General features: G+C 41.7%; 1 protein-coding gene and 1 pseudogene across 5 annotated transcripts in view; both read right to left on the bottom strand.

Annotated features, from left to right (window-relative positions):
* DYM (dymeclin) overlaps positions 1 to 27,101 on the bottom strand; it is a 360,650-nt gene that overhangs the window by 268,929 nt on the left and 64,620 nt on the right. For all 5 annotated transcript variants that reach the window (XM_040478872.1, XM_040478871.1, XM_040478874.1 and 2 more), the window contains 3 exons: positions 19,751 to 19,844; positions 18,645 to 18,778; positions 2,653 to 2,725 (listed from right to left, as the gene is read on the bottom strand). In XM_040478872.1, the coding sequence (XP_040334806.1) occupies positions 2,653 to 2,725; positions 18,645 to 18,778; positions 19,751 to 19,844 (301 nt within the window). The remainder of the gene's footprint in view (positions 1 to 2,652; positions 2,726 to 18,644; positions 18,779 to 19,750; positions 19,845 to 27,101) is intronic.
* LOC121033227 (60S ribosomal protein L10a-like) lies at positions 10,074 to 10,777 on the bottom strand (annotated as a pseudogene).

The following is a 27,101-nucleotide window of genomic DNA, read 5'->3' as shown; positions in this document are numbered from 1 at the left end:
AGTAGAGCATGCAACTCTTGATCTCAGAGTTGTTAAGTCTGAGCTCCATGTTGGGTATAGAGATTACTTTAAAATCTTTAGGGGCACCTGGATGGTTAAGTGTCTGGTTCTTGATTTCAGTTCAGGTCTTGATCTCAGGGTGGTGAGTTCAAGCCCCACACTGGGTTCCATGCTGGGCATGAAGCATACTTAAAAAAATTAAAAAATAAAAAATAAAAATAAAAAAAATTTTTTTTAAATAATAATTCTTTTAAAATATGCATTCTTGGGGCGCCTGGGTGGCGCAGTCGGTTAAGCGTCCGACTTCAGCCAGGTCACAATCTCGCGGTCCGTGAGTTCGAGCCCCGCATCAGGCTCTGGGCTGATGGCTCAGAGCCTGGAGCCTGTTTCCGATTCTGTGTCTCCCTCTCTCTCTGCCCCTCCCCCGTTCATGCTCTGTCTCTCTCCGTCCCAAAAATAAATAAACGTTGAAAAAAAAAATTTTTTAAATATGCATTCTTGGGGCACTTGGGTCGCTCATATTGAGCTTTGGACTTCAGCTCATGTCATGATCTCGCGGTTTGCAAGTTCGAGCCCTGCATCAGGCTCCGTGCTGACAGTGTGGAGCCTGATTGGGATTCTCTCTCTCTCTCTCTCTCTCTCTCCTTCCCTCTGTCTCAAAAAAAAAAAAAAAAAAACTTAATGAAAAAGACTGCATTCTCAATGGGGTGATATTACCCGCAAGAGAGTGAAAATTCATTCTTCAGGGGTGAAAAAACTTCATAGATATTATAATGGTTTGTGGCCCTCCAAAGGGCCACAGTACATAAAGATACATTCAGTCTATCTGGGGTATTCAAATTTCATTTGTGGGGAGAGGCAATTTAAAAAATGTTTAGGGGCGCCTGGGTGGCGCAGTCGGTTGAGCGTCCGACTTCAGCCAGGTCACGATCTCGCGGTCCGGGAGTTCGAGCCCCGCGTCAGGCTCTGGGCTGATGGCTCAGAGCCTGGAGCCTGTTTCCGATTCTGTGTCTCCCTCTCTCTCTGCCCCTCCCCCGTTCATGCTCTGTCTCTCTCTGTCCCAAAAATAAATAAAAACGTTGAAAAAAAAAAATTTTTTTAAATGTCTAAAAAGGCCTTAGGGAGACAATTTTTTTTTAAACAAAAGTTGAGAGTAACTGCTTTAAAAGTAACATTTTATAGCATACAAGAATTGCATTCAGCTGTAGTGACAGAAATCCAGTTACAATAAACAAGTATTTTTCTCACATGAGAAGGGGGTGAAAGTGGCAAGGGGGCACTGGTAGTTGATGACTTTGGTTCAGCAGCTCAATGATGTCAAAGCAGAATTTTCTGTGGGTCTCCTGACTCATGCAAAGATGGCCACACAATTCAAATTACCTGGTCCCACATTCCAGATAGCAGGAAAAAAGAGCTGTCAAGAAAAAGATACATCTCCTAGCTGAGGCAGGTGCCCTTTAAAAAGCTTTACCCAGAAGTTTTTTGGGTTTTTAAAAAAAATTTTTTTTTAACATTTATTCATTTTTGAGAGTGAGACAGCACGTGAGCGGGGGACAGGTAGAGAGAGAGAGGAAGACACAGAATCCGAGGCAGGCTCCAGGCTCTGAGCTGTCAGCACAGAGCCCGACGCGGGGCTCGAACCCATGTACCGTGAGATCCTGATCTGAGCCAAAGTTGGACGCTCAACCGACTGAGCCATCCAGGTGCCCCTACCCAGAAGTTTTACTGGAAGATGTCCCCTTACATCTCAGGGATCACACCTATCTTCAAAAAAGGCTAGAAATGGAAATCCAACCTCTCCAAAAGAGGTCAGGAAGTAAGGAAGAAGGGGAGGATGCTGGGTGGCTAACTAGCTGCCTCTACCACATAAGGATCAGAGTCTCTCTTACATCCTACTTACAGAACTCTGTAAGATATCGCTACGGAGATTAATTCTGTGCCTACCATTTGCTCAATATTCCTAAAGGTCAGTTTATTTTCCCCTGAACATAAAATTCTTATTTTTATAATGCAGAGTGAGAGTATAAATATTAGGCAAAAGATACAGATGAACTCCATGGATGTACACAGAGACACACATAAAACGCATACATAACAATACTACACCAGAGGGGCACCTGAGTGGCTCCGTCAGTTAAGTGACCAACTTTTGACTCGGCTCAGATCAGATCTCATAGCTGTGAGATCGAGCCCTGATTCGGGCTCCTCACTGGGCGTGAAGCCTGCTTAAGATTCTCTCTCCCTCTTTTTTTTTTTTTTTAATTTTTTTTTTAACGTTTATTTATTTTTGAGACAGAGAGAGACCGAGCATGAACAGGGGAGGGTCAGAGAGAGACGGAGACACAGAATCTGAAACAGGCTCCAGGCTCTGAGCTGTCAGCACAGAGCCCGACGCGGGGCTCGAACTCACAGACCACAAGACCATGACCTGAGCTGAAGTCGGACGCTTAACCTACTGAGCCACCCAGGCACCCCTCTCTCTCCCTCTTCTTATGCATCCCTGTCCCACTCGCTAGTGTGCACAGGCATGCTCTCTCAAACAAAAACAAAAACAAAACCCACACCAGGACCCACAAACTCTTTGACGTGATCAATTACCATCTTCAATATACAAAAGAAGATAAAACAAATCCTGGCTGAGCCAGAACTTACAAGAGTGGAATATCAGTGATTAACTGCATCAAACAACAGAGCAATTCTTCCAAAAGATCTTCAGAGTCAGAACCTGGTAAGACACATAAATGGTTTTTTAACAAAGCGTAAAACAGAATTGAGCTTTTAGTTCAGTCTTCATTTCTAATAAGAATAACAACAGTTATGATTACATAAAGTCAGATGCTGTATGTTGACCTCTAATAAAATCCGAACCGGGGCGCCTGGGTGGCTCAGTCGGTTAAGCGGCCGACTTCGGCTCAGGTCATGATCTCACGGTCCGTGAGTTCGAGCCCCGCGTCGGGCTCTGTGCTGACAGCTCAGAGCCTGGAGCCTGTTTCAGATTCTGTGTCTCCCTCTCTCTGACCCTCCCCCGTTCATGCTCTGTCTCTCTCTGTCTCAAAAATAAATAAACGTTAAAAAAATTAAAAAAAAAAAAAATCCGAACCATGAGCAAGTTAGCACATACTACGATCTTCATCTAGCATAGGAATTTTGAACGTTAGCTATTAAGTATGTAACTTTTAACACATCAAAGTCTCTTATGGTTCTGTAGGGTAGCAGTTTTCAAATCTCTTATTTTACACCATGTTGTTTCATATAAAATCTTACACTACAGTGAAATATATAAAATAGACCAAAAAATCAAGCTGCTCTAGCTACTTTGTTTGCATCATGAGTAGAATACCTATACTTCTTCCCCCCAGTAAACACGTGACCAAACGCTGGATCTCCTTGATGGGCCCCAGAGCACCGTTCTGAACCCGTGGGGCTCCACAGATCACAGACCGAAACCCACCAAGGGGCCAATCACCCCTTTACAAGTAAAGAGCCAAAGGTAAAATGGCTTTCCTGAGTCCCAGAGGAAGTGGCAATGGTAGGATGCAAAAGAAGCATCCAGAAGAAATGCTCCTCTGTCCCAAACTGCTCTAAGCGACCATCTCATTTCCAAAGTCAATCAAATCAGCAGCTCACGTGACTTCTGGCTGTGGATGCTACTGACACCTACTCCTTCACAGAATTCTTTCCCCCCTCAGGTCCTACGACACCTGATTTCCAATCTAGTTCTTTTTCTATTCGTTCTCAGGATCCACTTCCTTAGCATTTCTGTCGACTACTGCGGTGTTACTGGCTTCCTCTCTTCCTGCTCCCTATGTCCTCCTTCATCAACCATCACTTACACACGGGTGATTCCTACACCTGCACTTCTCCTCTTGGCCTCGCCACTGAACTGCTTATCTCTATATCCAATGGCTTACTGGCCATCTCCACCTAGATGCTTCAGTAGTACCCCAACTCCGTGTGTTCAAACCTGACCCCATCTTTCCCAATCCACCTATTCTTTCTACTTTCTTCTGGTGACTGCATCAAGAAGCCAGGGCCAAACCCAGACTATGCTCCCGTAGCTTTCTTAACCAATCTCTAGGTCCACTCTAGGCAGGCACAGCCTACCTCTCTGACGGTTCCTCTTTTCTGCACTCCTCATCAGGCTTCTGTTACTTCATCACCTCAGCTCAGTTAAACCAGCTCACTAAACTCAAACTCACTCCTGATCTTCTTTCAACTCCCACCTTCAATTTTCCTCCTCTCCAACACAGACTCCAGCCTGCTGCCAGACAGAGCTAACCCAACTCCTTCCTTTCTCTCTCCTGGCTTACTTCCTTTCAACTACTTTAAGCTGAACACGAGGCATGAGAAAAAACTCCACGTGCAAAAGTACCGCATGCCAGACGCTTCAAGACACAGGCCCTGTACCCCTTTCTACCATGACCCCTCCCCATTATTCACAATTTATACTCCAACAACAACACAACTTATATTCAGACCAAATCGGCTACCTGCAACACGCCATTTCATGCCTCCTCAACAACATTCCCCCTGCCGAGCCTGCCCTCCGACGATAAAAACCTGACGTTTTTAAGGGCCAATTTTTATCCATCTGGATCCTCCACGGCCTTCCTCTCCTCCATAAAACCCAACTCTCCTGCCTCACTCTGGGTAAAAATAATCATCTACAAAGCACCTTGCCTCATGCATGGGTCTTTCACTGCATGTGTTGGTTACATTATGCCCTGATTCCTGCCTCTATGTGGGAAGGCTCCTCCTGGACTCTGTGACTTCTCGAGGATGAGGACTGACAAAGAGCTTCACACACACACACCATGTACACTAAAGACATGTCTGCTGAACTAAATTAACCCAGGCGTCTAGGAGAAACTAGTGGTTATTTCTGAGGCATCAGCGCACTTGGAGCTTCAAAGTTTAGCAATTCTTTTTTCTAGACCACCATATGACCTGGTACTCAGAAATTATGAAGAAATTCCTTCCTGCCTTGCTACAAACACAACTGGAACAGTAACCCTCTGAGAGGTAAATGCAGAACTTGAAGAAAATACTAAATCACACTGACCACAATGATCAGTGCTAAAAAGAACACACAGCAAGAATCAAGTTCAATAACTACCTTAAATCTATTCGCGCAGTGCCAGGCTTAGCTCAACTAGTGAAGAAAGTAAAATTTGGAGATATGTAACACTGGTCTCTGAGGCTGCACCACAAAAGGTACACATAACTAAAATCCTTCTCATTGCAAAAGCCGTCCAACATAACCCAAGTGAGCCAATAACCTACTCCAAGTTGATTTGCTGGCATACAATCTATACCCAATTCAAGCTTGCTGAAATGTCATTTGCTGGCTCATCCTACAGAACGGAGTGACACAGACCCAAGTAAGGACATTTAAAATCAATCATTGATTCCCTGAAGAACATTTCAGACCAAATCAGCAGGCCACTCGAACGGTGTCCCCTGTTCAGCCAAGTAGTCAGCAGTCTGTTAATTACAGAATGTGAGGGAACAAATGCTGAGGACCCACACATGGTTGGATTTTTTCCTTTCAGGGGTATAAACACATCTCATTCTCAACTCTTAACACCCTGAGGAGGACTTTGTATTCTATGTCACGTGCCATCCAAATCCTGACTTCGGCCAAGATTACAGCATAGGTCAATTAAGGAGTCTATTCACAGCTTTGTCATCAACCTACCAATGAAAATGACGATAAATACATTTCATGCAAGTGAAATGTACCATTTCAAGGCCAAAACTCTAACAGAAGACAAGAATAAGCAATTTCCAGGTGAAATCTCAGACAACTTCCACTTCCTAAAACAAAATATCCCTACAGAATACCATATTCTTATGTCTGGGACTAATCTAGAAGCAGATAATTGTGTATCAAGTGAAGATGGACAAGATCCGACTGCTTACCAGATCTGATGTCCAAGCAGTGTTTCTATCACTCAGCTTTCATTTGAGGCCAAATATCTTCCTTAGTGCCAATAAAAACAAGTAGATATAAACTCACCTGCCAAAAATTATAGTAACACTCATGCATTTCTCACAGGAAAGAGAATCTAGAAAGTCCTTGAAATCTTCAAGTCAGTGGCAAAGTAAATTGAAGTTCTATGAGCGAAGGACTTTGAAGAGATTCAGTGTGTTTACTATATTGTGAAGTTTAATACCCAGAGTTTTTCTCTCTTAAAGAGTTTTAAATTGCCTCTTACAGCTTCAGTCAAATAGGCTCATATTTTCAATGTTAGCTTCTCTGAGATAACATTCATAGCTAATATTTACTGAGTACTCTACCCTTTGAGAGGTACTGTGCCAAGCATTTCATTCCTTATTCCCCATTAATCCTGACAATAGCTTTTTCTGTTTCTTAAGATTTTATTTTTATGTAATCTCTACACCCAACATGGGGCTTGAACTCACAACCCTGAGGTCAAGAGTTGTACAGCCCACCAACTGAGCCAATCAGGCACCCCCCCGCCTGATAATAACTCTTCAAAAGTAGATATAATCATCACCATTGTATTACAGACAAAGAAACCAAGGGTCAGAGAGGTCAGTTTACTTACAGTAAGTGGCAGAGACTAGATTTGAACCCAAATCCAGACGGACTCATAGAAAGAAAAACAAAAACAAAAACAAACAGAAACAAAAACATTATGAATGATTTTTAAAGACCTGTTTCTACACAAAGTTGGAAAAAACCTGGTCCAACAACCCATGATTCGCTGAAGACCCTAAATACAAACCCCTGGTAAATGAATGAGGGGAGAGATATGAAATACCCTGTGTTAGGTACACATGAAAGTGATATGTTACACATTCATGAACGCATACTACAAGTCTTTGACTTAAATATCCCATTTAGAAGGGCACCTGGGTGGCTCAGTTGGTTGAGTGACCAACTCATGATCCCAGAGTCGTGGGATCGGGCCCCGCGACAGGCTCCACACTATGGAGTGTGCATAAGATTCTCTCTCTCTCTGCTCCTCTCCCCTGCTTGTGCTCACTCTCTAAAAAAAAAAAAAAAGAAGAAGAAGAAAGAAAGAAAAAATAGGGAATGCCAACTGGTGCAGCCACTCTGGAAAACAGTATGGAGGTTCCTCAAAAAATTAAAAATATTAGACACAGCAATTGCACTACTAGGTATTATCCAAAGGATATAAAAAATGCTGATTTGAAGGGGGCACGTGCACCCCAATGTTTATAGCAGCACTGTCACCAATAGTCAAATTGTGGAAAGAGCCCAAATGTCCACTGACAAATGGGTAAAGAAAACGTGATGTGTATATATCTACATACAATGGAATATTACTCAGCAATCAAAAAGAATGAAATCTTGTCATTTGCAACAACATGGATGGAACTAGAGGGTATTATGCTAAGGGAAATAAGTCAGTCAGGGAAAAACAAATATATGATTTCAAGAAACAACACAGATGAACATAGGGGAAGGGAAGGAAAAATAAGACAAAAACAGAGAGGGAGGCAAACCATAAGAGCCTCTTAAATACAGAGAACAAACTGAAGGTTGCTGGTGGGGTGTTGGGTAGGGCGGTGGGCTAAATGGGTGATGGGCATTAAAGAAGGCACTCGCTGGGCTGAGCACTAGGTGTTGTATGTAAGTGATGAATCACTAAATTCTACTCCTGAAACCATTATTATACTACATGTTACTAACTTGGGTTTAAATAAAGTTAAAAATTAAAATTAAAATTAAAAAGAGAAAACTACCTAAGTTAGAAATAACCTCAAACAATGAATAAATAGAAACTGTTATTGTGAGTATTATGCAGAACAAGGCCACTGAAATCCTACTTCTATACCAGGGGTTCCCCGTTTTGAAGCCCTAACCCTGCTTCTCTGGTCGCTATGAGTGACGCCAGGGGAAGGAGCAAAGACCAGATGACAGCCACGGTCCCTTCCAACTCCAGGCATCTCCACTTGAAACTGAGCTGTTCAGTCCCCATGCAGTACGTGCTAAAACACCACACGCTCCTTGGGGAGGGAACCAGAGGAGAGCAAGATACTGTTAAAATCAAATACCTTCCACCAAAGTAGGAGGGGAAAGGGAGAGGGAGAAAATCATGAAAAAAGCACTCACTCGAGGAAGAGGGAAAGAAACAGCACTAAAGGAAAACAAAGCAGCAGCCAGAGAAAAACCTATGGGTCATTTAAATCAGGTAGCATGGAAATATTAAAACACAGAGAGCTCACTGCCGTTTCCTTTTGCATGTAGAAAGCTGCCAGTTTCTAAATGCTGCTTAAAGCCACACCGTGCCAAACACAAGTATTAAAAATATAATCAAGAACTAACAGAGCCATATGCCACAAACAGGTTCCCAAAGTGCCTCAAAAGCTTAGAGCAAAACTAACTTCCTTAAGGTGGAGGACACATAAGCTGGATTGTATTTACTATAAACTTATATTCAGAAAACCATGGTAAAGTCTGTAATTGGCAGTTTTATTTGTGAAACTAATATTGGAATTACTCTAAATTTTTTTTAAATTTTTTATTTATTTTTGATAGAGAGAGACAGAGCACAAGTGGGGGAGGGGCAGAGAGAGGCGGAGACACAGAATCCGAAGCCGGCTCCAGGCTCCGAGCTGTCAGCACAGAGCCTGACGTGGGGCTCGAACTCACAGACCGCGAGATCATTACCTGGGCTGAAGTCGGACACCCAACCGACTGAGCCACCCAGGGGGTCCTGGAATTATTCTAAAATATTAAAAATCATATTGAAACTTCTAATGAGCAAAATTGAACATGCTTCTATAAAATAATCATAAGTTAAGGGAAAGCAGATGGACTCACTCTTTTCTAAAATGAAAACTGATCTACATTTTAATGTATTACACTATTTGTAAGCCTGTGCCCCACACATTCCAATAAAATCTGCAATCATTCCGGCTGCCTGCTATTACTACAATCAAATGGAAATGTTTCTAATTATACTCAAGGATAATATAGTCTTCCAGGTTTAATAAAAATACGCCTTTTTTATTTCTCAGTTGAGTAGTATAAACACTGTTGATAACAGAAAAGAGTAGAAAACAGTTTCGTGGTACATTGTAAAAAGTTCAGAAACAGATTTTAGTGAGTAACCACTAACTAAATAGAATATATATGCGACAAGGTATTGTACTGCATAATACGTACTTAGAGTCTAGGCCAAATGAAAGTTCTATCCTCTTAAATTCTACTTTTGTTATTTTTTTGCATTCAATTTATACTAAAAAAATAAATAAATGTACCTACTTCTACCACCCCCAATCCCCCAATCTGTTCTTTCCATCTATGAGCCTGATATATGTATAATATTTTTTAGCTTCCACATATAAGAGAGATCATATGGTATTTGTCTCTGACTTATTTCACATAGCCTAATGCCCTCAAGGCTCATCCACATTGTCGGTAAATGACAGGATTTCGTTTTTTATAGCTGAATAATATCCCATTGTGTATATATACTACATCATCTTTGTCCACTCATCCATCAATGGACACGTAGGTTATTTCCATATCTTGGGTAATGCAAATAATGCTGAAATGAACATGCAGGTACATACATTTTTTTTAATTAGTGTTTTCCTTTTTTTCAAATACCCAGAAATGGAACTTCTGGGTCATAGGGTAGTTCTGTTTTTAATTTTTTTGAGTAATCTCCATACTGTTTTCCATAGTGGTTACACCAACAGTGTGCTGCAATCCCACCAAGAGTACACAAGGGCTCACCTTTTCTCCACATTCTTGCCAACACTGCTATTTCTAGCCTTTTTTGACCAGAGGCATTCCAACAGGTGTGAGGTGATATCTCACCGAGGTTTTGATTTGCATCTCCCAGATAATTAGTGATGCTGAGCATCTTTTCATGTACCTCTTTGCCATCTGTCTTCTTTGGTAAAATGTCTATTCAGATCTTCTGCCCATTTGTAATCAGATTATTTTTCCCTATTGAGTTGTACCATATAATATATAATACATATGTGTGTATATATATATATTATACATAGTGTATATATATGTACATGTATATATATATTACATATTTATGATAGCACTATGGTTTATTAAGCTGTGCCTTAGTACAGATGTTGGGGCCCCATGGCGCTCCTGAAGTAGAAAGCCCAGAATTTCTGCCAATTGTTCTTGAGCAATGACACCAGGAAACTGATAGCTGTTGTATGCAAGCTTATCATCTATAACGTTCATGCCAGAAACAGCACCTTCTTCATCTGGAATTTGATCGTGGACTTCACTTCATCCATTCTGGCCACCATGTTCTCACTGTGGGTCAGCAAGGAAGGGAACTTGCCAGCCTTATTAAGTCCCGGGCCCAGGATTCACAGGATCTGCTCGATCAAAGATTATGAAGCCAAAAAGGCATCATACTTCTTGGCCAGCTTCTTGCCTAGTTTCTTATTCCTGTTGAGTTCTTCAGCACATCAATGTCCATGTGGGGAATATCCACAGCCTTGGCCTCATCAAGTGTTGCTGGTCCCCCAAAACACATACAGAGAACTTCAGGCAGGGAGTGGACTTAAGCCCAATGGTGCCCAAGAAGCATTTGTCCTTCTGAGAGCCACAGATATTCAAGGTGAGATGCAGCTCCACCATCTCCCAAAACTTCCGGCACCCACGCTGGTTCCCGTGCAGGACTTCCCGCACCGCCTCGTACAGGGTGTTACGGGAGGCTTTGCAGCTTGTGGTGCCATGCACTGCAATAACCCGAAAAGAGGTCAAAAACTGTTGAATCCTTAGGCTTTTTTGTTGTTGTTGTTGTTAAGTAAGCTTTATGCCCAACTTGGGCTTGAACTCATGACCCTGAGATCAAGAGTCTATGTTCCACCAACTGAGCCAGCCAGGTGCTGAGTCCTTTTATATTTTGGATATTAGCCCCTTATCAGATGTATGACTTGCAAGTAACTTCTCCCATTCAGTAAGTTGCTTTTTCATTTTCTTGATGGTTTCCTTTGCTGGGTAGAAACTGGTTAGTTTGATGTGGTCCCACCTGTTTATTTTCACTTTTGGGGTCAGATTCAAAAAAGTCATCTCTAAGACCTATATCAAGGGGCTTACCACCTATATTTTCTTCTAGGAGTTCTATGGTTTCAGGTCCTATATTCAAGCCTTTAATCCACTTTGAATTAATTTTTGTGTTTAGTATGAGATAGGGGTCCAGTTTCATTCTATTTATTTATTTTATTTATTTTTTTAAGTTTACATCAAAGTTAGCATAGAGTGCAACAATATTTTTTTCAGGAATAGATTAATGACCCTTACCTTTAGCCTATCCCCCCTCCTACAACCCCTCCAGCAAACCTCTTGTTTGTTCTCTATATTTAAGAATCTCTTATGTTTTGTCCCCCTCCCTGTTTTTATATTATTTTTGCTTCCCTTGCCTTATGTTCATCTGTTTTGTATCCTAAAGTCTTCATATGAGTGAAGTCATATGATATTTGTCTTTCTCTAATTTCACGTAGCCTAATACCCTCTAGTTCCATCCACATAGTTGCAAATGCCAAGATTTCATTCTTTTTGATGGCTGAGTAATACTCCATTGTGTGTATATGTGTGTGTGTGTGTGTGTGTGTGTGTGTGTGTGTGTGTGTGTGTATACATACCACATCTTTATCCATTCATCCATCGATGGACATACGGGCTCTTTCCACACTTTGGCTATTGTCAATAGCGCTGCTATAAACATTGGGGTGCATGTGCCCCTTCGAAACAGCACATCTTTATCCCTTGGATAAACACCTAGTAGTGCAACTGCTGGGTCGTAGGGTAGTTCTATTTTTAATTTTTTGAGGAACCTCCAGACTGTTTTCCAGAGTAGCTGCACCAGTTTGCATTCCCACCAGCAGTGCAAAAGAGATCCCCCTTTTCTGCATCCTGGCCAACATCTGTCGTTGCCTGAGTTGTTCATGTCAGCCATTCTGACAGGTGTGAGGTGATATCTCATTGTGGTTTTGATTTGTATTTCCCTGATGATGAGTGATGTGGCGCATTTTTTCATGTGTTGTTTGGCCATCTGGATGTTTTCTTTGGAGAAGTGTCTATTCATGTCTTTTGCCCATTTCTTCACCGGAGTATTTGTTTTTTGGGTGTTGAGTTTGATAAGTTCTTTATAGATTTTGGATGCTAACCCTTTATCTGATATGTCGTTTGCAAATATCTTCTCCCATTCCTTTGGCTCCCTCTTAGTTTTGCTGATTATTTCCTTTGCGTGCAGAAGCTTTTCATTTTGATGAGGTCCCAATAATTCATTTTTGCTTTTGTTTCCCTTTCTTCCGGAGACGTGTTGAATAAGAAGTTGTTGCAGCTGAGGTCAAAGAGGTTTCTGCCTGCATTCTCCTCGAGGATTTTGATGGCTTCCTGTCTTAGGTCTTTCATCCATTTGAGTTTGCTTTTGTGTATGGTGTAAGAAAGTGGTCCAGGTTCATTTTTCTGCATGTCGCTGTCCAGTTTTCCCAGCACCACTTGCTGAAGAGACTGTCTTTATTTATCCCACTGGATACTCTGTCTTGCTTTGTCAAGTATTAGTTGGCCATACGTTTGTGGGTCCATTTCTGGATTCTCTATTCTGTTCTATTGATCTGAGTGTCTGCTTTTGTGCCATTTCCATACTGTCTTGATGATTACAGCTTTGTCATACAGCTTGAAGTCCGGGATTGTGATGCCTCCAGCATCAGTTTTCTTTTTCAAGATTACTTTGGCTATTCTTTTCTGGCTCCATACAAATTTTAGGATTGTTTGTTCTAGCTCTGTGAAGAATGCTGGTGGTGTTTTTATAGGGATTGCCAGTTTCATTCTTTTGCACGTGTCTGTCCAACTTTCCCATCACTATTTACTGAAGAGACTGTCCTTTCTCTATTGTATATTTCTGGCACCTTTGTCACGAATTAAGTGACCACATATGCGTGGGTTTATTTTTGGGCTCTCTATTCTGTTCCATTGATCTGTATCTGCTTTAATGCCAATACCACACTGTTTCGATCACTACAGCTTTGTGATATAGTTTGAAATCAGAAAGCAGCCTATTAGTAAAGTTTAATGATTCTATTCCACTGATAACAGAAAAGAAAGAGAGAAAAAAGAAATATCACAAAACAGTATTGCCTAATGTCAGGCCAAGAACAATTCAGGAGGTCCTAGAAGCACTTTTATTTTTCTGCAAAGACAGATTACAAATCTTATATGCTAAATATTTCAAAATAATAAATCCATGCTTTCTTGAGTTCTTTTTCCAGCAACTGTTTTACTTGCTTTTTACGTTACTCAACTAATGAAATTAAACTGTTAAGTTTTATACTAAGACAAAAATAAACCAGACAGAAACAACTCCCCTACCCACTACACAATTTCAGGTTTACCTCTTGAGCTACAGCCTGCTCCAGGCCCTAGAGGGTAGCTCAAGCAAAGAGAAGAGAACAGTGAAATCCTGCTGCCATGGGAGCCAAAGCACCTCAGCCATCTGAAAAAATTCAAAACTAGTTTCAAAGGAGGGAGATTTACCTTTACTGCATTTAGTTAAATGAATTCATCATGGATTCTGAAGGTACTTCCAAAGAGTCTCAAAAAGGTTTTCAGCCAGAGGAGAATGAAAAGGAGAGTAGTTACGTTAGAGAGGTATGATTATGGATTATTTTTTTAATTTCCACAAATATTCTATCCTTGATCGTCTTTTCCTTGCTTTGGTCTCTCACAAGTTGGAAGTTTTTTTCAACTGCTCAGGACCCTTGGTTCCCCATTTGCTTGCCAGAAGGAAGCCAATGTTCATGGAACTTCTGCGTGCACAGGCACAGCCTGCCTCCAGGGGGAGGTTCCAGAGCTGTTCCATTGAGGGACACCCAAACAACAGCATCTCCACATCTTTTCCCTGTTTTGGGTTCATTTTCTCCAGAAGAGTATGCATCAACCTTCGAGATAGTGGGTACAACCCCAGTGCCCACATTCCTGGAAGCCAAGTCAAGATGCCTCACTTCTCCATTTGTAGCATTTGCTCTTAGCCCTGTTCTCAGTAGACCACCCCTCCACTGGGCCAGGGAGCCCCCGTATCTTGGTTCAGCCTCTTGGAGAACAGATTCTAGTGGGTTTTTTCTTTTTAAATAGGCTTCCTGCCCAGCATAGAGGCCAATGCGAGGCTTGAACTTATTATGACCCTGAGATCAAGACCTGAACTAAGAGTTGGACACTTAACCGACTGAGCTCCCCAGGTGGCCCAAAGGAGGGGGGTGGTCTTGGGTGGTCTCCTGACTGCGCAGAGCTGGGGAGAGGAGCTAGGCGACCCACTCTTTCTTTCCATCACTCCTCCTGGGTGTCTGCCTTCGGAGACAGTTCCAATTCCTCAGCCTTTCCAGGGTTCTATGGCAAGAACTGGCTGTTTCCTGGAGTTCTCCAACCCTGAAGGCATGTAGCCTTCTTCGGCTTTCACCGATCAGTTGAGTTCACCATTACTCCACTTTCCAACTTGTGAACCGTTAACACTATGTTCCCCCTGCCTCCTCTTTAATAAGAAAATCATGACTTTCTAACAGTGCTTTTACTGATGTTTTATTGGGGCTTCAGAAGAATGCAAAGATAAACATGTAGTTTCAATCCACTATGCTTGAGGGCAGTATGATTTTTTAGAATAAATTTATATTGAACTAGTTTATGCCAAGGAAACGTGGTTAAGTGAGCCTTTGCACGGACCCGACAAGCTCCAGTGTCTTTTCTACCTACTCTCTGCACAGCCATAACTGACCACCATGCTCCAGATTCTGCTGTCCCCAGCTCTTGGCACATGACCCATGTCCTTCATCCCCTCAACGCCCACCCACACCACCACCTGCTCACAGGCACACATGGTATGCTCCTTCAAAGCACCCCGCTCTGTGCTCTCAATCCTAGCATCCCCCACTTCCCTGGGCTTTCGTTTCAGCTCGTTCCCCCTCTTTTTTTTTTCTTCTCTCTTCAGTCTCTCAATCTTCAAAGCTTCTTCCCTCATTTATTCTTTTTTATTTTTTTAATGTTTATTTATTTTTGAGAGAGAGAAAGAGACAGAGCATGAGTGGGAGAGGGGCAGAGAGAGAGGAAGACATAGAATTCGAAACAGGTTCCAGGCTCTAAGCTGTCAGTGCAGAGTCTGACGCAGAACTCGAACTCATGGACTGTGAGATCATGACTTGAGCCAAAGTCGGACATTTAACTGACTGAGCCACCCAGGCACCCCACTTCGTCCCCCATTTTAAAAAAATGTAAAAATGTTTGTAAATAAACTATAATTGCCTTCCACTGGGGGCAATATTAGTGGAGTAGTTACTCCAAAGAGGCCTCCTATATAAAACAAGTAGTTCTTGGCTAAAATAACTCTTTTTAATGCATTGATGGGCTTCCAGAAAGTAAAGGAAATCTCTAAGGACCCTTGCACCATAACCAAAAAGCACAACCACAGGCGAACAAACTGGCTTGCATCCAGAGTAAAACACTGGGCAGTAAACAAACTCTAAGGGTAGGGTGACCCTGATGATGAACGATGGTACAAGGCCGTATGGGTTGCCACTGGGAAGCTGAACCTGAGATGTCACATTAGGCCCAGAACCTCTGGAGGAGGCTTAATGGCCTCGGGTGATGCAGCCCTAGATCCCTCCAGCAGCAAATGCAAATCCCTCCCTGATTTGGGGCCTCAGATTAAGATCCAACCAGCAAAAGCTCACAACCAACATCCTCAAATACATAAGGAAACAAAGTGTTTGCAAAAACAAACTACACATGTAAACCCCTCAGGACTTCAAATATCGGATTTAGGAGATGCAAAATGTAAATTAAGTATCGGAGGTAATGGAAGATGATACCGAGAACCGCAGGACACTAGGAGGAACAGAACTCACACAGAAGGCAAAGGGGAAACAGAAACCGTTTTGTCGGGCTTCCTGGTTTCCCCTAGGGCTAGCTTTGTCCCCTCTGACTATTCTCAAAGGCAGGGAAGAGCACCAAGAGTTATAGGTACAAGAGGATACAAATTCTCCGCAGCAAACAATCTATTACCACATCATCCACAGCCCGTGGGGAAATGTTCACCGAGGACATCCTCACAAATTTCTGTTACAAACTGGGAGCTTACTGACAGTCACATTAGCCTCAGAAAGAAGGCTTCCCTGAACATGCCAGCAACATCCATCTCGCCGCAAGCAGTTTGACAAGGAATTGGAACAAAAATCCTGTAGGGTGTGGTAACCCGACCATCCTAAAATCCCACAGCTGACTGCGCTCCATTGTTTGTAGATGGTCCTGTACTTCCGTCAATTCAACCTTCAAACAACCAAACTGCATACTATCTACACCTGCAGCCTTCGGCATACCTAATGCGGATATGCACGTACAAGCTGATAAATGGATGTTTTTAGGTACTGCATAACGATGTCTTTTTTTTTTTTTTTTTTTACCATTTAACAGTATGTATGCAATCATTTAATTTTATTACTTTTATAAACTGTAAAAAGACATTGATAGAAAATGTAAAAAGGACTTAGACCACTGATGAGTAGAAATGTCAAGGGGTGCCTGAGTGGCTCAGTTGGTTAAGTGTCTGACTTCGGCTCAGGTTATGATCTTGTGGTTCATGAGTTTGAGCCCCGCATCGGGCTCTGTAATGACAGCTCAGAGTCTGGAGCCTGCTTCGGATTCTGGGTCTCCCTCTCTCTCTGCCCTTTCCCTGCTTGCACTCTATCTCTCTCTCGCTCTCTCTCTCTCTCAAAAATAAATAAAACATTAAAATTTTTTTTTAATTTTTTAAGTAAATAAAGTACAATATATGCATAATTGTTTTGACATAAAGCAAAACAAAGTGTTGGGTCTGTAGGTTCTTGGCTGGCTTAGCTCTCAGGCCCCATGAAGCAAACATGCACTCCATTCCTGCTGCTACCCCTTTGGTGGAAAGGTTTGCACCTCCCTGACTAGGGCTGCTTTGGCACTTTCGGTACCACAAAAACGAAGCCTAGCATTAACAAAATTAACACACGCCAGACAGAATTCTGATTAAAAGCTCTGTTTAAACATCCATGTATGTTTAACAAATACAGATTATCACAGTAGTAAACTGAACATATTTCTCTCTTAAAACTCAGAATCAACATATAAAGCTCTAGGTAGGGGGCGCCTGGGTGGTTCAGTCAGTTGAGTGTCTGACTCCTGATTTCAACTCAGGTCATGATCTCCTAGTTGATGAGTACGAGCCCCACGCTCTCAGCAGAGAGCCTGCCTGGGATTCTCTCTCTCCATTTCTGCCCCTCCCCAACTTGTGCTGTCTCTGTCTCTCTCAAAATAAATAAATAAATAAACATTAAAAAAAAAAAAAAAAAAAACCCTAGGTAGACAATAAGCCTAATGAGAACAGAGACATGGTTTTTTAAGTTTGTTTAATTATTTTGAGAGCGCACACACACGCACACACACACGTGCACACACACACACGCACACACACGCGCACACGCACACACACACACAGGGGTGGGGGAGAGAGGCAGTCCAGAGAGAGAGAGAGGGAGAGAGAATCCCAAGCCGGCTCCCTCCGGGCTGTCAGCGCAGAGCTGCATGGAGGGCTCAAATGCACAAACCCGTGAGCTCATGACCTGAGCTGAAATCAAGAGTTGGACGCTTAACCAAATAAGCCACCCAGGCACCCCTAGAGACATATTTTGAAAAACGAGTCCAGGATAAGCATCTGACTTTGGCTCAGGTCATGATCTCACAGTTCATGAGTTCGAGCCCCATATCAGGTGAGCTCGAGCCGCGCTTCAGGTAAACATAAGCCCCACTTTGGGTGAGCCCCACTTCTCTCTCTCTCTCTGCCCCTCACTCACTTGCACCTCTCTCTCTCTCTTAAAGAAAGAAAAATGAACCCAGAACCAGGAGCAACACTGCCTTTGCAAACCTCAGAGAGAAGTCAGCGGGAAGGGTAGATACAAAATCCTATACTCCCTGTATTTCACATAACAGTCCCTTTCCGCCCTTCTACTTTCCAGGCTGTAAGTTTTCATGCTAAGACATAAAACACCATCTTGAAAATTACAGGCCCTCCTAACTACTGCCAAAAAAAAAAAAAAAAAGTAACACAAAAAACCCAGCAATATCAGGAGAAAACAGCAACATTTCCCTGTGTCTTCGAACAAAGACCACACATTTCGGCATCGTAAAACTGCCCTTAAATGTTATTTCTGATCAAGTAGACCCAAAGAGCCAGAGACTGCTGCGTCCTATGAAAGTAACCTTCAATATGTCTAAAATCCGTACTTCTGATTGGTTGTCTCCTTTAATAATGTATTCCCCTAGTAATGATACTTAAGTTGACAACCCTGTTTTCCGAAAGGTATATTTGTGGTTTTTAATTTTATTTTCCATATGCGTCAGAGTCAAAATAAGTAAAAGCTTCGCTGCTACCGGCTTCCTTATTTCAAAAGAAAAAGGAAAAAAAAAAGAACGTTGAGAGCTCTGGTTCATTTAAATATAGTAGAAAAGGGAGTGACAGCGTGCCAGGTCGTTTAAAAATGACAAGGGAAGACAGAGAGAATTTTCAACACTATGCTTTGATTCCTCAGGTTTCATCCTTCTGTGTTACACGTGCTCTCCCTGGAACATCTTCAAAGGCCATACTTACTGTAACTGCCAGGAGATTTTTCTTCGTACGTGAAATGAAGTTGCAATTCCTCCTCTGACATCTCACAGATGAACACTTTCAGCAGACAGCAAATAATAAACAAAGCGTTGTGTGTCTGCCAAATGAAGATGTGGCTAGAAAGGAAAGACCAAACCACACGGGAATCAGCACTTCATCAGGAGCACGGGCACCATGCAGTTCATGATTTCTCAGTCGTTTTGCCCATTCCGTTTGTAATATAAACACAGCGTCCCTATCTTTTCATGGCTAGTGATATATTACTCTGTGCCAATCCACTTGATGTTTCATGCTATACATTTTACTTAGTGAGTCAACCTAACAAAAATATTTTCGTTAGGTATGGCCGCTCTTTGTTCTTAACTTCGTACCTGTCCCACACGTGGGCAGGGCAAAGAAAAGCGAAAAAAAAATTTTTTTTAAATATAGTAACATAAAGAGATTATATGCAAACACACGACCAAAGTTTTAAATGGGGCACTGCCAGCAGCCCAGGACAATAGTCACTATTTGTATTAGTAAGCAGGAACTCAACAAGAAAAATTTAAATTAGATTCAATATAATTTGTTTGGAAGCAAAACTGGTTTTAAAAAATGCTTGAGGGCATCAAAGATTAACCTTCCAAGGCATCAAATATAAAATTTTAATATCTACATTAGCTATACTGGAATTCAAATAAAAATAAAATTATAATATCTAATCAGAACTTTCTTTCATCTACTAGGAAAGGAAGAAAGGAAACAGATGTGGAATGAAATACTCAAACTTAGTCATAATTTAAACTAGGTATGAACAGCAATAATAATGGGGGCGGGGAAACTATCTTTTTTAATAGTAATTACATTGCTATTAACCTTCTTAAGGAATATATTTCTGAAGATTGTCCGAAATGCTGAAATCAAACAGATTCCAGAATTCATAACCTCACCACAATGACTTGGACAGTAAATTATAACCTCTCTTTTACTTTTTAATAATGAGAATTCCTTTATAGCTTTCAAAAAGACCATAATCCATTTCCACCAAAAAATGAAAAATACTCATATTGCTAAATATAAAGAGAACATGATTTAATCAGCCAGCTTACTTCTGACATTCTGCCGAAAGTTTCAGTTCTTTGGTTCTAGAAAGGAAGACCTTAATTAGCGCACCAAGGTTTCCTGTTCGAGGATTGTTTACAACTGCAAGAGAAGATAAGGTTTTAAAAAGTTAAAATTAAAAACTGAAATCAAAGTGAACATATTAAAACACTTATAAAACCAAGCTGTCAAGCTGAAGTTGCTCACAGACAAACCTTATGACCAACTTCACATCTAATTAGGAAGATAAACAATGAGAGAAATTGCTGGTCTTAATTTTGAACAAAAAGTGATTTGCAAGGGGCGTCTGGGTGGCTCAGTCAGTTAAGCGTCTGACTTCGGTTCAGGTCATGAACTCTCGGTCCGTGGGTTCGAGCCCTGCATTGGGCTCTCTGCTGTCGGCGCAGAGCCTGCTTTGGATCCTCTGTCCCTCCCCCTTCTCCCCCACGTGCTTGCACGCTCGCTCTGTCTCAAACACAGATAAAAAACATTTTAGAAAATTTAAAAAAAAATGATTTGCAAACTGAAAATGATGGAAACAATAGAACAAAGTAGCCAATTCATATCAGAATTCAAAACTGTAAAGAAAAGAGAGAATAGTTGATACATACTCAATTTACACACACACACACACACACACACACACACACATTATTTCTCTTTAGAAAAGCAAATGTTAAAAAAAACTCAAAAAATGATTCCCAGTATACAGAATACAATCAACTGTAAAGGCAAAAACTCTGTTCGGATCATCGTAAATCATTCTAACGAAAAACAGACACATAAAGCACTATGGCTGGGGGGAGCTATTTTGATCAAATACAATTTTAAAGAATTTGCTCAAAAAGTTGTTTAAGTTCAAAGGGGGGCATTTCAACAAGTATAGCCCAAAGAATTGAGCGGATACAGTAATGAGAATCAGAAGATCTGGTTTCCAAATCCAAGGCTATAATTAACAGAATATTAAACTTCAGACAAATTACTTTTCTTCTCCAACCTGTTTTCTCATCAAGCAACAGGTAACACACACTGACCAATATACAGTAAGTGCTCTACACATATCACCTCACCAAATCCTCAAAACCAACTACGGGATAAGCGCCAATATCACCTCCATTTCACAGATCCTCACGTCTCTGTTGTTACCGCTCAAGGACACATCCTTGTCTGCTGGTTACAATCCCTGGCTCTAAAATGCTGTGCTACACCAACCCCTCTAATCAAGGAATCAGACTTAATGAAGATATAAAGCTCTATCAGGCTGCCCAGTAAGACACACGTGATGATTAATTTTACGTGTCAACTTAACTGAGCCACAGGATGCTCAGATATCCGGTTAAACTTATTTCTGGGTGTATCTGTGCGGGTGTCTCTGCATTTTAATTTTCAGCTGAGTAAAACAGACTGGCCTCTCCAAAGTGGGCGCACATCATCCAACACATTAAGGGCATGAACGGGACCGAGGTCGGAGGAAGACTGAATCCTCCTCTGGCTGACTGCTGAACTAAAACGTCGGCCTTCTGCCCTTGGACAGGGACTTACAACACTGGCTCTTACGGTTTTCAGGCCTTTGGACTTGAATGGGAATTCACACCATTGGTTTCACTGGGTCTGTGGACAACCTTAATACATCACAGAAGCACACAAGTTAAGAACCTGTCAGAGCTAAAGAGTACTATGCTAAGTGAAGTAAGTCAGAGAAAGACAAATACCATCCGATTTCACACATCCTATGTGGAATTTAAGAAACAAATGAGCAAAGGGGGGGAAAAAAGAGAGAGAGGCAAACCAAGAAACCGGCTCTTAACTACAGAGAACAAACTGATGGTTACTGGCGGTGGGAGGGGGGAAATAAGTGATGGGGATTAAGGAGGGCACTTGTGATACAGACAGGCTGAATCAGTGTATCGTACGCCTGAAACTAATACTACACTGTACGTTATTTAAATACACTGTATGAATCTTGGGGCGCCTGGGTGGCGCAGTCGGTTAAGCGTCCGACTTCAGCCAGGTCACGATCTCGCGGTCCGTGAGTTCGAGCCCCGCGTCAGGCTCTGGGCTGATGGCTCAGAGCCTGGAGCCTGTTTCCGATTCTGTGTCTCCCTCTCTCTCTGCCCCTCCCCCGTTCATGCTCTGTCTCTCTCTGTCCCAAAAATAAATAAACGTTGAAAAAAAAAAATTAAAAAAAAAAAAATAAATACACTGTATGAATCTAAATACAAACTTAAAAAAAAAAAACTCATCAGAAGGAAGAGACCATTTAGCCAAAAACTTTAATTTTATTGATGAAGGAAAAGAGACCCAGAAAGGTTAAGTGTTGGGCCCAAAGTCAACAATGTTAGTGACAAACGTCCAGTCTTTTTGCTTTACGAACAGTTTTCAAACGGAGAGATTCCAGAGTTCTGAATATTTGTTTCTCTTTCGAAATGTATTTTTAAGTATTTCGAAAAACAGAAATGCAAATGCTCAAGCACACTGGCCTCTGCTGCCTGAAAAATTCATTAAAAAAAATTTTTTTAATGTTTATTTTATTTTGAGAGAGAGAGAGAGAGAGAGACAGAGACAGAGACAGAGACAGAGCACGAGCAGGGGAGGGGCACAGAGAGAGGGGGACACAGAATCCGAAACGGGCTCCAGGCTCTGAGCTGTCAGTACAGAGCCGGACAATAGACTTGAACCCACGAACCATGAGATCATGACCTGAGCCGAAGTCAGTGCTTAACTGAGCCACACAGACGCCCCAGAAAAATTCAGACCTGACACTTATCCTTTGCTGCCATCTCTATGCATATATCTGAACTTGTTGAAAATGTGTCAAAGATTGGAAAGAACGAAGTTCTCCAGAACTGTTAAAAATCCAGGTATGCACATACATGCATAAAAAAAAAAATCACACATGGGAATAAGTACACCATTACAGCATACCTGCTCGGTGCTCAATAACTGTCAAGTTAATTCAGGTCAACCTGCTGGGTAGCTGTTCTTGTCACAGCTTGAGTCAATGCAAGTTACAGTGTAACTTTCTCTCTGCTATAAAGCGTTGCGGCACCTTGCTATTCCAAGCGTGGTTCAGGGACTGGTGGCAACAGCGTTATGTGGGAGCCTGCCGGATACACAGAACCCCAGGGCCACCCCCCTGCACCTGCTGAAGTTAACGGCGCTTCTCAAGGCTTAACGTGCCTTTAAATCACAAGGCACTCTTAAAGTTCCAATTCTGATCTCGCAGGTGTCGAGGGTGACCTGAGAGTCTACAACACTGTCTCCCAGGTGGTGCTCCTTGCCGCTGAATGGAGAGCCCCACTGTGGGCAGCAAGGTGCGACACGTGCGGTAAGTCAGGGCGGGTTTTGTCCGACTGTTATAATCAAGAATAGATATGTGATTAGATGTTAAATCTTGTCAGTTACACTTTGAAATAAAAAATTTCCTGCTTCTCTTTCAAGCTTTGGGGCTTAATGAAAGAATATCCTGAGATTTCAGGATACACTGTGTAAAAACAAACAAAAAAAACCCACAAAAAGTTAATGTTTGCAAGTGCATCTCTGTGTGATTTATTGTTACCTAGCTACTGTAAACCAAAACAAAATACCGAAACAGGGGCACCTGGGTTGTTCAGTTGGTTAAGTGTCTGACTTCGGCTCAGGTCAGGATCTCACGGTTCGTGGGGTTCAAGCTCCGCGTCGGGCTGCTGACCGCTCAGAGCCCAGACCCTGCTTCGGATTCCGTGTCTCCCTGTCTCTGTGCCCCTCCCCCACTCGCGCTCTCTCAAAAATGAATAAACGTTAAAAATAAATTTAAAATTAAAAAAAATACCGAAACAAAGAGGATATGACTACAAGCATTATTCAGAACCCCAGCTTCACAATCTTGTGTTCATTCAACAGGTCCTTTATTACTGAATGACTTCATAAGTAATTGTTTGAATTTATAAACGGTTAGCTATTTAAAAACGAACAACAACAAAAAAAACAACACTGTGTTGTTGGGAACAGCAACCAGCTACTACTACTGTGGATACCTTTTCTTTTCATTCATTCATTCAGCATGTATTTATTGAGCTAATTCTACGTATGGACCCAGTACTCTTTCAGGTACTAAGGAGATACTCAGGACGCACAGTCTTAATGCAGCTGACATTCTAAAACATTTCAGTTTTCACACTACTCTTAGACAAGATGCAGACAGGGAAATAGACTAATAAAGCAAAGTACACTCCCTGCTGTTTCAACAACAATACCCAATGGTAGACTCAATATTCCAAAACACCTGGATGGAATTTAATGGAATCAAAGTTAATTGGTAAAAATTAAATATGATGTTCAAGCTGAATAAGCTAGAGCAGGAACAGGGAATAACTGACAGGAAGGCAGAAAAACATAACAGAATTAGACCACAGAGTCTGCCTAGGTTCAAATCCCAGCTGCACCACTGACTAGCTGTGACACCTGGCAACTTACTTTCAGCCCCCCACCCCATGCCTCAGTTTCCTCAACTGTAAAATTAAATCACAATGGCACTTAAATTAAAAACTAACTCATTTCACTCTAGAGTTTGAACTTGTAGCAATCTGTTCATAGCTTTTGTGTAAAGAAGAGACTTCCCTATCTCTACAGGAGTTCAAGCAAAGTCTGAGTAACATTCAGGTAAAGGTATTATAAAGAAAATTTCCATCTGGGGTAAGAAAGTTGGACTTGCTTCCAGACCCTGAAACAACCTTTCCCATTATTTCACTAAAATACCGAAGTCCCCAATCCAATAAATATACAGAAGCTAGGACAGAGACAGGTTAGCAATCCATGGGGATGCACTCAACAAAATTTATATTGTGGGAAACTCTACTGCCCACTTCTTCAATAAATAAATAAATAAATAAATAAATAAATAAATAAATAAATAAATAAATAAATAAAGGAAAAAAAGAGAGAGACAATAGCAGAAGGAACCTAGCTATGAAAAGAATCATAAAAACGTATCAACCAATAACAACAGATAGGCTTTATTTTGGTTCCTGAGTCACATAAACTAAGACAATCAGAAATGTGAACACTCAGTGGTTATTTTATAATGTTAAAAATGATTTTCTAGGGGTGCCTGGGTGGCTCATTCGGCTGAACATCTGACTTCAGCTCAGGTCATGATCTCACAGTTTGTGAGTCTGAGCCCCGCATCGGGCTCTGTGCTGACAGCTCAGAGCCTGGGGCCTGTTTCGGATTCTGTCTCTCCCTCTCTCTCAAAAATAAATAAACATTAAAAAAAATGTTTTTAATTGCTTTCTGGTAAGATAGTGGTATTGTTTTCCTTAAAAAAACAAAACAAAACAAAAAACTCCTCTTAGGGGATCTATGCCAAAATATTTATGGATGAAATGACATGCCTGAGGTTGGTGTCTAATATGCGAGGACGTGCTCTCTGTTTGTCGGCTTTTCTGTACATGTTTCATACTTCCGTGAATGGTTGAGAAATATAGATGAAGCCTGCCCATTAGCTGAAAATGAGTGGAGTCAGAAGAGGAACTTATGGGAGTTTATTACATTATTTGGCCCGCATTTCTAGAAGCGCGAAACCTAAATATCAAACACCCTTGAAAATACACAGCAAGACACAAGTTCACACAAATGCTAATTCTAGGCAGACAGTCCTTCTCCCCACCAAAACAGAGAACACTTGAACTACAGAGTTTATAGAACCGATGAGTATTTACTTGGTAATCAATGGACGGTTAGCAAGGCTAACCACTTGAAAGTAACTTTAAGGACAAAATCTCCCCCTCTCTGTCTACTCCAACAAGAAAACTTACGTTACTCATCCCACTTCCTACACTTCCCTCCTACTTCCTACACCAACTCTGAGGCTACCCCCCCCCCCCACGCCCGCTGAAAACAACTGGGGAGAAATAAACATGCCAGACACAAAGCAACATGCACTGGAGGGTACATGTACAAAAAATGTTGACCCAGATGTTCCTTCAGGGAATTTTATAATTCTCTCCAAAGCCAAGGAATAAGGGTAAGAGAAGTTCCCATTTAAACCAAGGAAAACCTACACAAAATAAAACCTTCCTGGGTTCTAAAATTAGGTTAGAAAACAGCAGCAGCCTGCCTTCAAGCTTAAATAATAGCAGATTCAACAAGCACCTACAGGATCCACACAAGGAACAAGGTTAATAACAAGGTGTATTTACACCCTCTCTGACAGCAAACAACATACCTACATGGGTACTCTCCGTGTGTCTACCCTGCTTTAGTTTTTTGAAGAGACACAGCATATGAAAGTAGGTCTGTTTATTTCTGGTCTGATTCCCCTAATGAGACAGAGCCATGAGGTCAGGAATCTAGGTCAGTCTTTTGTGCAGAATATGGAATATATTATGCAATATATAGCACAGTATACAGAACAGAGCCTATAATATAGTAGGTGCTCAATAAATATTTGCTAGTTTCATGAATAAGGAAAAACAAAACAGTAACAACAGAGTAAGGAACAGGTATGGTAAACCTTCAGAGGAAGAACTGAATCAAAACTATCAAACAAGGGGGCACCTGGGTGACTCAGTCGGCTAAGTGTCCGAATTAGGCTCAGGTCATCATCTCATGGTTCACGAGTTCAAGTCCCACTTCAGGCTCTGTGCTGAAGCTCAGAGCCTGGAGCCTGCTTCGGATTCTGTGTCTCCCTCTCTCTCTCTGCTCCTCCCCCACTTGTGCTCAGTCTCTGTCTCTTAAAAATAAATAAACCTTGGGGCGCCTGGGTGGCGCAGTCGGTTAAAGCGTCCGACTTCAGCCAGGTCACGATCTCGTAGTCCATGAGTTCGAGCCCCGCGTCGGGCTCTGGGCTGATGGCTCAGAGCCTGGAGCCTGTTTCTGATTCTGTGTCTCCCTCTCTCTCTGCCCCTCGCCCGTTCATGCTCTGTCTCTCTCTGTGTCCCAAAAAAATAAATAAACGTTGAAAAAAACAATTTAAAAATAAAAAAATAAATAAATAAATAAACCTTAAAAAAATAAAAAATTGAAAAAACTATCAAACGAATTTGAGTAACAAGCATCATCAGTGGAAGAAGAGAAAATCGACTATTTTTTTTTTTATGTTTATTTATTTTGAGAGAGAGACAGGGTGGGCAGGGGAATGGTAGGGGCAGGGAGAGGGAGGGAAGGGCAGAGAGAATCCCAAGCAGGCTCCACACTCAGCACACAGTCCAACATGGGACTCAATCTCACGACCCTGAGATCATGACCTGAGCTGAAATCAAAAGTCAGACACTTAACCAATTGAGCCACCCAGGTGCCCCTCAAACGTCTATTCAAAAGAAAGCAAGAAAGCAAGAAAGCAAGAAAGCAAGAAAGCAAGAAAGCAAGAAAGCAAGAAAG

The sequence above is a fragment of the Herpailurus yagouaroundi genome, unplaced genomic scaffold, assembly GCF_014898765.1.
Source record: "Herpailurus yagouaroundi ecotype Mexico unplaced genomic scaffold, PumYag 142, whole genome shotgun sequence".
In the NCBI taxonomy this organism is placed as follows: domain Eukaryota; kingdom Metazoa; phylum Chordata; class Mammalia; order Carnivora; family Felidae; genus Herpailurus; species Herpailurus yagouaroundi.
Note: the sequence above shows the minus strand (reverse complement) of the source record. Positions and strands in the feature narration are given on the sequence as shown.